General features: G+C 58.4%; 2 protein-coding genes across 5 annotated transcripts; one reads left to right on the top strand and one right to left on the bottom strand.

The window, feature by feature from the left end:
• Positions 1-70: 70 nt before the first annotated feature.
• On the top strand, positions 71-3,092 carry PPP1CA (protein phosphatase 1 catalytic subunit alpha). The gene is made up of 7 exons (XM_026004301.2): positions 71-227; positions 732-863; positions 1,020-1,250; positions 1,819-1,923; positions 2,120-2,343; positions 2,427-2,561; positions 2,638-3,092. The coding sequence occupies exons 1-7, from the start codon at positions 173-175 to the stop codon at positions 2,746-2,748; spliced, it is 993 nt and encodes a 330-aa protein (XP_025860086.1). The 5' UTR covers positions 71-172; the 3' UTR covers positions 2,749-3,092.
• RAD9A (RAD9 checkpoint clamp component A) lies at positions 2,868-8,613 on the bottom strand. Of its 4 annotated transcripts, none has more exons than XM_072758500.1 (11): positions 8,384-8,613; positions 8,090-8,300; positions 7,660-7,788; positions 7,137-7,251; positions 6,951-7,050; positions 5,442-5,551; positions 5,236-5,345; positions 5,094-5,158; positions 4,876-5,013; positions 3,910-4,114; positions 2,868-3,823 (listed from the first exon to the last, which is right to left on the bottom strand). In XM_072758500.1, the coding sequence occupies exons 1-11, from the start codon at positions 8,596-8,598 to the stop codon at positions 3,728-3,730; spliced, it is 1,494 nt and encodes a 497-aa protein (XP_072614601.1). In that variant the 5' UTR covers positions 8,599-8,613; the 3' UTR covers positions 2,868-3,727. The 4 variants fall into 4 exon arrangements, with proteins under 4 accessions (XP_072614601.1, XP_025860083.1, XP_025860084.1 ...); XM_026004298.2 differs by having other exon boundaries at positions 4,876-5,031; positions 8,230-8,300; positions 8,384-8,567; XM_026004299.2 differs by having other exon boundaries at positions 8,230-8,300; positions 8,384-8,567.
• Between the last annotated feature and the right edge of the window lie 1,931 nt (positions 8,614-10,544).

The following is a 10,544-nucleotide window of genomic DNA, read 5'->3' as shown; positions in this document are numbered from 1 at the left end:
CTAGAGCGCGGGGGCAGCGCGCAGGGCGGGGCGGCGGGCCGGGGAGGCGGGGCGGCAGGCCGGGGCGGGCCGGGGCGGGCGGAAGGAGCGCCAGGCCGGAAGGAGGCAGCGGGCGGGAGGGAGGGCGGCAGGAGCGGGCCCGGAGCTGCTGGGGCGGAGCGGCGGCGCCGCCATGTCCGACAGTGAGAAGCTCAACCTGGACTCCATCATCGGGCGCCTGCTGGAAGGTTGGCCGGGGCAGGGGAGGTCGGTGCCCGCCGCGCCCTGGCCCGGAAGTGGTGCGCGGGCGGGCCTGCCCCTCCCCGGGCCAGCTTAGACTGGGCGGGGACGGGCCGCAAGGTCCCGTGGCCACAGCCGCCCCCCGAGTCGCGGCGCGCCGGGGGAGGGGGGGTTCCGGGGACGCTCTGGCACGGGGAGCAGCCCCCTTCCTGGGCCGGGGGCGCACGGGTTGGCCTGCGCTATTGGGAGTGAGGGAGAAACCTAAGAAGCCTAGCTCCACCCCTCCCAGGGGTCCTGCGCTATGGGTGGGGTGTTGGGTGGCAGGCCCCCGCGCACTGCACACCCCCCTCGAGGGGGTCCCATCCTGGGAGGCTCACGCGCAACAGCTGCCCCTAGGCAGGGAGGGGCCTAGGAGGCCCAGGCGCCCTCAGTTGTGCCCATAGGGCCACTTGTGTCGCCCACCTTCCTCCTGCCTGAGGGACCAGAGTCTTGACACCCCATTCCGCCCCCAGTGCAGGGCTCGCGGCCTGGAAAGAATGTACAGCTAACAGAGAACGAGATCCGTGGTCTGTGCCTCAAATCACGGGAGATTTTCCTGAGCCAGCCCATTCTTTTGGAGCTGGAGGCACCCCTCAAGATCTGCGGTGAGTCTGCTGCCCAGACCTCTTTGGCTTTCTGAAAGTGGAATCCCCACTTCACCCCACCCAGTCCTTGCATTGCTGCTCCCTGGAGCCCGAACTTGGCCCTGGGTTCAAGTGTAGCCCCTGCACCTAGCGCTGAACCGGTTCCCTGGGTTACAGGTGACATCCATGGCCAGTACTACGACCTTCTGCGGCTCTTCGAGTATGGTGGCTTCCCTCCAGAGAGCAACTACCTCTTCCTGGGGGACTACGTGGACCGGGGCAAGCAGTCTTTGGAAACCATCTGCTTGCTGCTGGCCTATAAGATCAAGTACCCCGAAAACTTCTTCCTGCTCCGTGGGAACCATGAGTGTGCTAGCATCAACCGCATCTATGGCTTCTACGATGAGTGTGAGTAGCCCAAGTCCTGCCCAAGTCCTTAAGTGACTTCCCTTTTCAGGGAGACCCTCACATAGGCCTGGCAGTAGGGGAATTGGTGTCTGACCACTACCCGCAGACCGCGAGCTCTGCGAAGGGTGCACACCAGTTGGTGCCTCTCTGCCTGCCCTCCTGCCATGGGGCCTGGCACTCAGGAGGGGTCTGGGGAGCAGCTGCTGAGGACTGCCCATGTTCTAATGCAGGGCCCTGCCTGAGGACACTCCCCTCCAGGACATCCATTAGGCACTCGGGATGCCTATTTGGACTGGATCCTACCAAGCAGAAGCTGAGATAAACCAGGCTTAGTCTTGGCCTGGCCGTGCTCACTGGGTGCGGGTGGGTTGTTTCGGATTGGAACTCAGGTTCCTCTGGACCTAGCTGCTTTAGAATTCCTGGAAGGCTGGTAGGCAGTGGAGTCGGGGGAGGGGGTATTCTCTTCTTGTCTGCCATTCTCTTCTCCCAGCTGTGTCTGGAGGGCCTCGAGACCCAGGCTGGCTGTGGGGCAGATAGGCCTCATGAGGCATCTCCTTCCTCCCAGCAGGCAAGAGACGCTACAATATTAAACTGTGGAAGACCTTTACTGACTGCTTCAACTGCCTGCCCATTGCTGCCATCGTGGATGAGAAGATCTTCTGCTGCCATGGAGGTGAGAGTGGCTCTGGGGTACATGTTGAAGGGTTCTTTGGGAAGGAAGAGCCCTGGGCCACATCCCGGGGAGCCCTGGGATGAGGCTGTTAGCTGGAGGATGTACTCCCCGTCACCTGGAAGACCTCTCCCAGTGGTCTTGATTTGCATGTCACTCTTTGTTTTGAGGCTTAAGCAAGTAACCTGCCCTCCCCCAGGCCTGTCCCCAGACCTGCAGTCCATGGAGCAGATTCGGCGTATCATGCGGCCTACAGACGTGCCAGACCAGGGCCTGCTGTGCGACCTGCTGTGGTCTGACCCTGACAAGGACGTGCAGGGCTGGGGCGAGAATGACCGTGGTGTCTCCTTTACCTTTGGGGCTGAGGTAGTGGCCAAATTCCTGCACAAGCACGACTTGGACCTCATCTGCCGGGCACACCAGGTGGGCTGGCAGCTCTGGGGCAGGGGGGAGTGGGGCCTGGGTAGCCAGCACCTGCTGAACAAACTTCCCCCATCCTCATCCAGGTGGTAGAAGATGGCTATGAATTCTTTGCCAAGCGGCAGCTGGTGACTCTCTTCTCGGCTCCCAACTACTGTGGCGAGTTTGACAATGCAGGCGCCATGATGAGTGTGGATGAGACACTCATGTGCTCCTTCCAGGTTGGGATGGGGGAAGGAAGGGGGCTGGTGACCCTGTGGCTTAGCCCATGAGTTTGACCAGCTCTGTCTTTTTTAGATCCTCAAGCCCGCTGACAAGAACAAGGGGAAATACGGGCAATTCAGTGGCTTGAACCCTGGAGGCCGGCCCATCACCCCACCCCGCAACTCCGCCAAAGCCAAGAAATAGCCTCTGCGTGCCCGCACTCTGCCCCAGATGGTGGCTTTGTACAGAAATTACGTGGCCATAGGGGGTTCACACTGGCCCCCCAGGCCCACCTGTCACGGGGAACACGGAGCCTTGGTGTATTTTTTTTTTTTTTTTTTTTTTAATGAATCAATAGCAGCGTCCAATCCCCCAGGGCCCCTTCTGCCTGCTATAGTGGTGGCAAGCAGGATCCTGGGGCTGAGGCTGCAGCTCAGGGCAAAGCAGGGCCAGATGTGGGTTTCCAGCCTTGCTTGGCCTCAGGGCTGGCCGACAGATCCTGGGGCAACCCATCTGGTCTCTTGAATAAAGGTCAAAGCTGGATTCTCGCCATGGCCTCTGTCTCCCTTGTCCCAAATACTGGGCCTGGCAGCCCTTCTGTCCAGGGCTGCTTGGGAGGATAGGCATGCTGGGCATGGGGCCCCAGCTAGGGCAATCCCAGCCATAGGCTTAGGTCCACGGGGGCTTAGAATTCCAAGCTGGGGCCAGAGAGTATAGAGAAAACAGTTTGGTGACCACAAAGGATCCCAGAGGTGTGTCTAGGATTTAAGGGACAGACAAGTCATGATTGGCAAAAAAGGTAAATCAGCAGGGGCTCATAGCCCCTCTGTGATTTCTGTCCTGGGGAGGTAGGCTTAGGGAAGGCAGGTGTCCAGCCCTAGCCACATAGTTGGGAGTCTGGCCTAAAGGCCTATGGGAGGGGAATAACAGGGGGCCTCCCATCAGGTGGCAGCTCAGTGCAAAGCCTGGGAACAGACATGATTGGTTGGGAGTTAGAGAAGACAGGACCCAGGCTAGTCAGAGCCAGGAAGGACCTGGGGTGGCAGCAAGACCAGTGCTCCACTCCAACACAGCCCACCTTTACCAACCACCAGGGTGATTAGCCCCATCCCTGGGCTGCTACTGGGGGAAGGAAGAGGCTATGGTTTCATCTAATCCAGAGCCTCTGAACACAGTTCTCAGTTCAGCCTTCACCCTCACTATCTTCAGCCAGCACAGGGCTGGGGCCCGGAGGAGAGTGTACAGGGGCGAGGATGGAGCCAAAGAACAGCGAGCGGAACTGGAATGGAGGGAAGAGAAGTAGAGTGAGCTCTGGAGGCTGTTCCCTCCTTGTCTCCCACCCCTACCTCCATCTCCAGCCCCTACCTTCTTGGGTGGGGGAGTCCCAGGCTCTGTACTGGGCTCAGCTTCATGGTCTTCTGAGAAGGGGCCAGGGCTACAGGGGGGCCGGAGGCCAGGTGAAAGGGGGATGGAGGGTACTGCCCGGGAGCCCTCGCTGTCCGCAGTAGTTTCCATGGCAATCATGTAAGAGTCAATGTCGTCACTGGCAAAGTCATCCAGGTGGGGTGTGCTGCAGGCAAGGACAGGGTGTCAGTGAGCAGGAGGGTGAAAAGAGGGTACAGAGGCAGGACCCCTAGAGGAGTCGGAGTATTTGTAAAAGCCTTGTGACCACTGGTGGTCTCTTGACTTTATTACTTTCATTTCATAGGAGGGGAAACGATGCAGTGGTTAAGTGGTGGTGTCTTCCTGCAGGGAGTGGACCTGGAATCTGTTTGATCAGAATTCAAATAGGGGCTTGAGGGAAGCATCCTGGGAGCCAGTTTAGCTCAGCTTGGGTAGAGAAGCCTCAAGTCCTCTGAACTAGGCCACCTGGGGCTAAAGCTCCCCCCTGCCCAGGAGACAGAGCTGGAGAGCACTGGGGCCCAGGGACTTGCTGGGCGGGGGGCCAGACCAAACTTCCTCTGCTTCCACTACATTGGGCCCATCCTCCCCAGCCCACCTGCCCTTCCAGCCACCTGCTTTCCCCAGCCCGTCAGCCCCCTGCCTCCCAGCAGTCTGTTCCCTCCTTGGCCTGGGAAGAGGCTCTAAGGGGAGGACTCAGCCAGAGAAGGAAGCCAGCCCGACCTTGGGGACACTTCCCTGGGTGGGAGGGATCTCTGAGCACAGCTGACCAGGAAGACTGAGCCTGCAGGGCTGGAGAGAGCCGTAGCACTGGGCCCAACAGGAAGTGTATGTGCTGGGGGAGGTGCACACGCTGCAAGCAGTAGGCTCAGGCCAGGGTGCAGAGAGAGGGGAGTGGGGAGGCATGGGTAGGCAGGTGGGCTTCCTCACCTGTGAGCTTGGAGTGGAGGCGCAAGCCTGTGGAGCTCTGGGGAGCACAGGGCTGGGGAGTGCAGGTCCGATTCTGATAGTGTGGCCAGGACAAAGTGTCCATCCAGCAGAGAATCCTTGACAGCAAAGATGGCTGGCCTAGGCAGATGACAGGTCCTGGGCAAGGTCAGGGCCTTTTAGCTCTCAGCATCCCCTCCCCTCCTGAAGCTGGGAATTACCTGCCTGGTGCATCGAAGTGAACACTAAGAGACAAGTTTGCTGACTCTGCAAAGCTCAGGAGTCCCTGGGAGGGGAGAAGCAGAGCAGTGAGGCCCTGGGCAGGACAGGAAGGACAGGGTGGTGTGTTGGGGGGAACCTCACCCGGAATTCCTTAAGGCAGAAAGTGATGGCCACCCCTTCTTGGGCCTGCAGCTGCTGGAAATCCTCCTCCCCAATGCTCATCTCGGTCACCATGGCTTTGACGGTGCTATCTGTGGAGGCAGGAACAGGAGGAACCTAGGCTTCTAGGCCCTACCCCCTCCCACCCCAGCTCTGACCCTGCCTAAGGCCATGTCTGGCTCTCTCACCTGCCTCCTCCTCCTGGTAGCTGCGCAGGATGACCCTGCGGCCACAGCCAATGCCCAACGTCACTTCTGCCAGTGCAGGGGGGAAGGGCAGAACAGCCTCCCCCAGAACCCTGTGGGGCAGGGCGGGGGTGGGGGGAGTACAACATCACACACTCAGTCCTGCCCTGTGGCTTTGCTCTTGGAGCTGAGGCAGGGCTATGACACGTGTACCAGAGTCCAAGGGGATCCACCATGTGTGGGATGCCCTGGGAAGGAGGACAGGGTGAGCAGGACATGGGTCCTGCCCCATCCAAAGCTTTCAGGCTGTTGGGGGGAGAAGAGTCCACTGCAAGGGATGGGGCAGACAAGAGCACAGCCCAGAGGAGGCAACAGAAAGCATGGAATGTTTGCACTGGGCCAAACCAGGCAAGCAGCACCTGCCCACCCAGGGGGGGAAACCACACCCAGGCCATCCCTAGAAATTCAGCCTTCAGGAAAAAGGCCTTAAATCTCTGTCTTCTAGGAATACATGTTGACAAATATTTACATGTGAAGTAACAATTGGAATTTGTCTCAAAACAATTGGAACGGGAGCAGAAGGGAGCAGACATCCACTTTTACACATATTTGAAACTGTCTGTAAGAAAAACAATTGCTCATTAAAAAAAATAATAAAGCTCCAAAATCCAGACCAGAGGTGATATCCTTCTCTCTCTCTACCCAAAGGAGTCCTAAGCAGCATTACCTCAACAGAACTCAGAAAAACAGACTCAAGACCCAAAGCAAACTTCAAATTATCATACCCTATGGCTACAAAAAGAAATGAACGTTACCTTGGGTTACTCGGATGCAAGCAGCATCCAGCATGGGGTGGGAGGGGAGCCATCCCTCTCTACATTGGTCTTCTGTAGGAACCTTTGCCTCCTCTGTAGACTCCATCTCCCAGGCCCTGCATAGCCCCTAGGTGTGCTCTGATTTTCCCAGGACAGCCATACCCACACAGCTGCTGATCCAGGTTGCCCTCCTGGAGCATGGCCTCCCTGTCCAGCCTCCTTCCTTGGCCTGTGGACTTCTCAAGTAGATGGGAAGAGAGGCTGCCCTTGAAATAGAGAACACTCCCAGAAAGATGACTACTCCAGAGAAGAATTTGGAGCCCCTGAGCCAGAAAGTGAAAGATGGACATTCAAGGCTCCTGAAACCCAAGGAAGGGGACTTAAGGGCAAGCAAGAGACCTGCTTCCTAAAAGGAGAGTCAGAAGGGGTCCAAGTGGCCAGAAAGCCAAGCCGGATCTTTAGGGTGGAGAATGCAGATTCCTGGACACAGTGAGGAGCAAAGAGCAATGCCCTCCTCTATTCCAGCCTCTGCCCTTAAAGAGCCAGACCTGAAAGCAAACTGATCTGGACTAATTCTTTGAGGTTCACAGAAACTCTGTAGAGAAAATGAAGAAGGTGTCTTCTCAAATTGGCCCTTGAAGCTCCAAAAAATAAAAAAAGACCCACGTTCAGTCTGTAGCCAGAGGGACACACTCACCGTGCTGGGGCACGGAGTACATGGGGGCACAAGGCTGGGTCGAAGACGGCCTGCAGGGACTCGCAGTCCTGGAAGGACAGGTTGTGAGTCTTCCTCACCCCTGGAGGCAGATGGGGTCTCAGTGGGTTTTGCTAACCTCCACCCCTCCACCCCAGGGATTACTCGGCCAGCCAGCTGCCCCCTCACCGTATTTGCAGTGTAGCTGGACCACCAGGCAGCTGCTCCTGCCATTCAGTGAGATGCAGCATTTCTCCACAGTCTTCTCCACCGTTGCCAGCGAGCGGAAGACAGCCAGGAACGACTGTGCAAGGGAAACCCATCAGCCCAATGGCCTCCACCAACCAGCTTCCACATCCCATGTAGGCCCTGGCCAACCCAGGCTCAGCACTGTCACACTAGAGAGGGAGCTCCCACAACATGCAGAACACTTATGCTTTTCCAGGCCTTTCTCTGTTCATGCTATCACACCTGTCTGGGACGCCTTGAAAGATCTGCTTACTTTTCAATATCACCACTCTCTCCAGGTCCCTGGCAGGATCTATTACCCTCTCCCCAGCTCCCATTACCCTCTGTGGTGTCTCTACTGTACACCTCAATGCATTTTACATTGGTTTGCTCCTGCATACACCCCCCTCCCCAGTCAGGATCTTCTGAATGCCCCAGGGTGGACCCATTCCTGGTTGGGGGTGGGGAGGGGGGAACACCTCACCTTCATCAAGATCTTACAGCGCAGGGCTTCCTGACCAGAGGTGGCGGCCTGGTACTGCTGGAAGAAGAGTGGGGCAAAGAGGAAGCAGGCATAGGCAGAGCGAGAGGAGTTCACCGTCCGAAGAGAGAGCTGGGCCAGGAAGAGCAGGGAGAGGGATGGGGTCAGGGGGCAGAAACAGGCTCTGTCCTCTGTCTGGCTTCTGCTCACACCTGTCCTAATGTCCTCCTCCTCCACCATTACCTGTTGAAATCCTCCCTCTCCTTCCAGTCAGCGACTGCCTTCTCCATGAAGCCTTCCCTGAGTCCCTGGTGGCAAGGGCCCTACACAACCGTCAGCACACACTGCCTTTTTTCCCTAGTTACCCGCCACCCCACCCCCCCAAACACACACAAGGCACTTCGGGGAGGGCAATGGCTCTCGATCCACACACCGGCCTGGGAAGATGACAGGACCCAATCTGACACCCCAACACCGGTGGGGGGGGGGGGGGCAACCTCGGCAGACAATTCTGCCCAAGGGCATCTAGCCTGACACGAGGTGAAGCTGGCTCCCGATTGTGACCCCCCTCACCCCGTCCTCCAGGGGCTCCAGGTAGAGCTCGTCCCCGATGCGGGACAGGGAATGGACGGCCTTGCCGAGCACTGGGGGGAAGAGAAGAGAAACGGGTTAGGCTGGCGTCTCCCGCGGTCCCACGTGCCCCCGCCCCCGGGGGCCCCGAACTCACCCTTCACGTTGCCGCCGGTGACCAAACACTTCATGCTGCCCCCAGCGCCGAGGTCGGGCCTGGCCTCCGACAGGGCTGGGTCTGGCGGCTGGCCCGCGCCGAGCCCCACCCACCCCGCCCGCGGCTCGGGTCCCGGTCTCACCAGCCGCGGCCAAGCGGCCCGGCGTTCCCTTCCCGCGCACCGCCCCTCGGAAGCCCCGCCCCCGCCTTCTCATTGGTCCACACGCCGGAGCCTCCGTCACGTGAGAAAACGTTCGGCTGCTCCGCCGTCACGTGACGGGGTGCACGGTGAGGGGCGGGCCGCGGTCACCGGGGCCGGGAGCGCGGGGCCCCCGCCGTTCCGCGCCTCTGGGGCGCCGGCCGGCCTGGCGGGGCCTCGGCGGCTGCGCACCTGGACACCAAGAGCACGAAGTCCCCGGCGCGAGGCAGCGAGCACGTGTGCGGGCGAGCCCTCCTGGGTCGCTTCGTACCGGTGTTCCTGGGCGCCTGTCTGGACATGGGGTCGAGCTGGAGCGTCCCGGGGACGCAGGCAGCAGCCACCAGCTCTAACGAGATGAAAGCAGTTTCCTGCAGGATCCCAGCGTGGGAGAGTGGCTGTTCGTTGTGGCTTCGAGGATCCGTCATTGACCCTTGGAGAACGGAAGATTCTGGGGGCTCAAAGGAGTAGAAGGGTGGGGACGCCTGGGTGGCTCAGTGGTTGAGCATCTGCCTTTGGCTCAGGGCGTGATCCTGGAGTCCCTGGATCGAGTCCCGCATCGGGCTCCCTGCATGGAGCCTGCTTCTCCCTCTGCCTGTCTCTGCCTCTCTCTGTGTGTCTCTCATGAATAAATAAATAAAATCTTAAAAAAAAAAAAAAAAAAAAAAGGAGTAGAAGGGTGTACCTAGCAGGGGGAGCGGGAGGAAAGGGGCATTGGTGCGTGGGCTCTGGCCCTCGTGGAGGGAACTGGCCTGTGAGCCTTGCAGAGGGATGAAGGCTGCCAAATGGTGGGGGACACCAGTGGGAAGCGCTGGAAACGTTTTAAGAGAGTAGAGTCACGTTTATGGGGTCATTTTAAAAAAGCCTCCATGGCTGTGCAGAAGGAGGCGGTTCGTCAGGGAATTTTCCCCCTCGCCCTGGGCTCTGGGCTCCAAGTCTGCAAAGTGGAAGGGAAGTCCCTAAGGGATTTCCTGAACTCAAGTCCCCACAGCATCCAGGTTCTGTAGGGCCTTTCAGGGCCCTGGGCATCCCCACATTTCTTAGGACCTGCTTGGCCCTGCCCTTCTGGTATTGTCTGCAGTGAGGAGTGGTGTTTGTCTACCAGCCGTTTGCCCTCCAGCTCCTGGCCTGTGATTCTGGACCCCCACCCCCCTTGCCCTCAGTGTCTGTGCCATCACCAGCCTTCTCTAGAGCACTGGGGGAGGCTATTCTTGCCTTCCATGGGGGTCAGTGTAAATGGTCCCCCCTCAACCCAGGCATTTACACTGGGAGTCAGCCTTGACCCTCTCCATCACCCCAGGTATTGTAGTCCTTGTATAAGCCCTGACTGTCCCACCTTCCAAAGAGATGGCATGCTCTTCCATCTCCACAGCCATCATCCTGGCTCGGGCCACCATCCTCTCTTACCTGGACGACTGTAGGAGCTGAATGGTCTCTTGCCTCCTGTCTTCTGCAGTCCGCTCTCCAAATGGCACCAAAGCCATCTTCCTAAAACATCCTCCTGAGGGACGTTCCTCCTGAGGGACGTTCCCCCTGCTGGCTCCTTCTCTTCCTAGGGCACAGCTTTAGTTGCTGGTCCTCAACAGGCCTTTTGTTCACCCGCCCCCACTGCTCAACACACTGCAAGAGTATTTAATACGTAGGTGTCTACATGAACTGCTGTCATGAAGCTTCCAACACCTTCCAACACAGTCCCATTTTTTCCTGGACAGTAGCTATCTCCTCTCCACATTCTGTCAAAAAAATAAAATCTACAAAAAATAAATAAAATCCACAAAATAACTTAGCATTAGCTACTCTCTTCCTTCCATCTCTCCTCCCTGTCTCTCCCTCCCTCTCTTTCTTTATCCCAGTGTAACTCAGCATGGCCTTTACAGCCTTACCCCACAGCCATTACCTGAGCAGCCCAAGTGGAACAGTAGGCAGATGTCAAGGCTCCCGGGAAGGCAAGGAGGGCAAATAATC

The sequence above is a fragment of the Vulpes vulpes genome, chromosome 5, assembly GCF_048418805.1.
Source record: "Vulpes vulpes isolate BD-2025 chromosome 5, VulVul3, whole genome shotgun sequence".
Taxonomy (NCBI): Eukaryota; Metazoa; Chordata; class Mammalia; order Carnivora; family Canidae; genus Vulpes; species Vulpes vulpes.
This window is presented reverse-complemented; position numbering and strand designations above follow the sequence as displayed.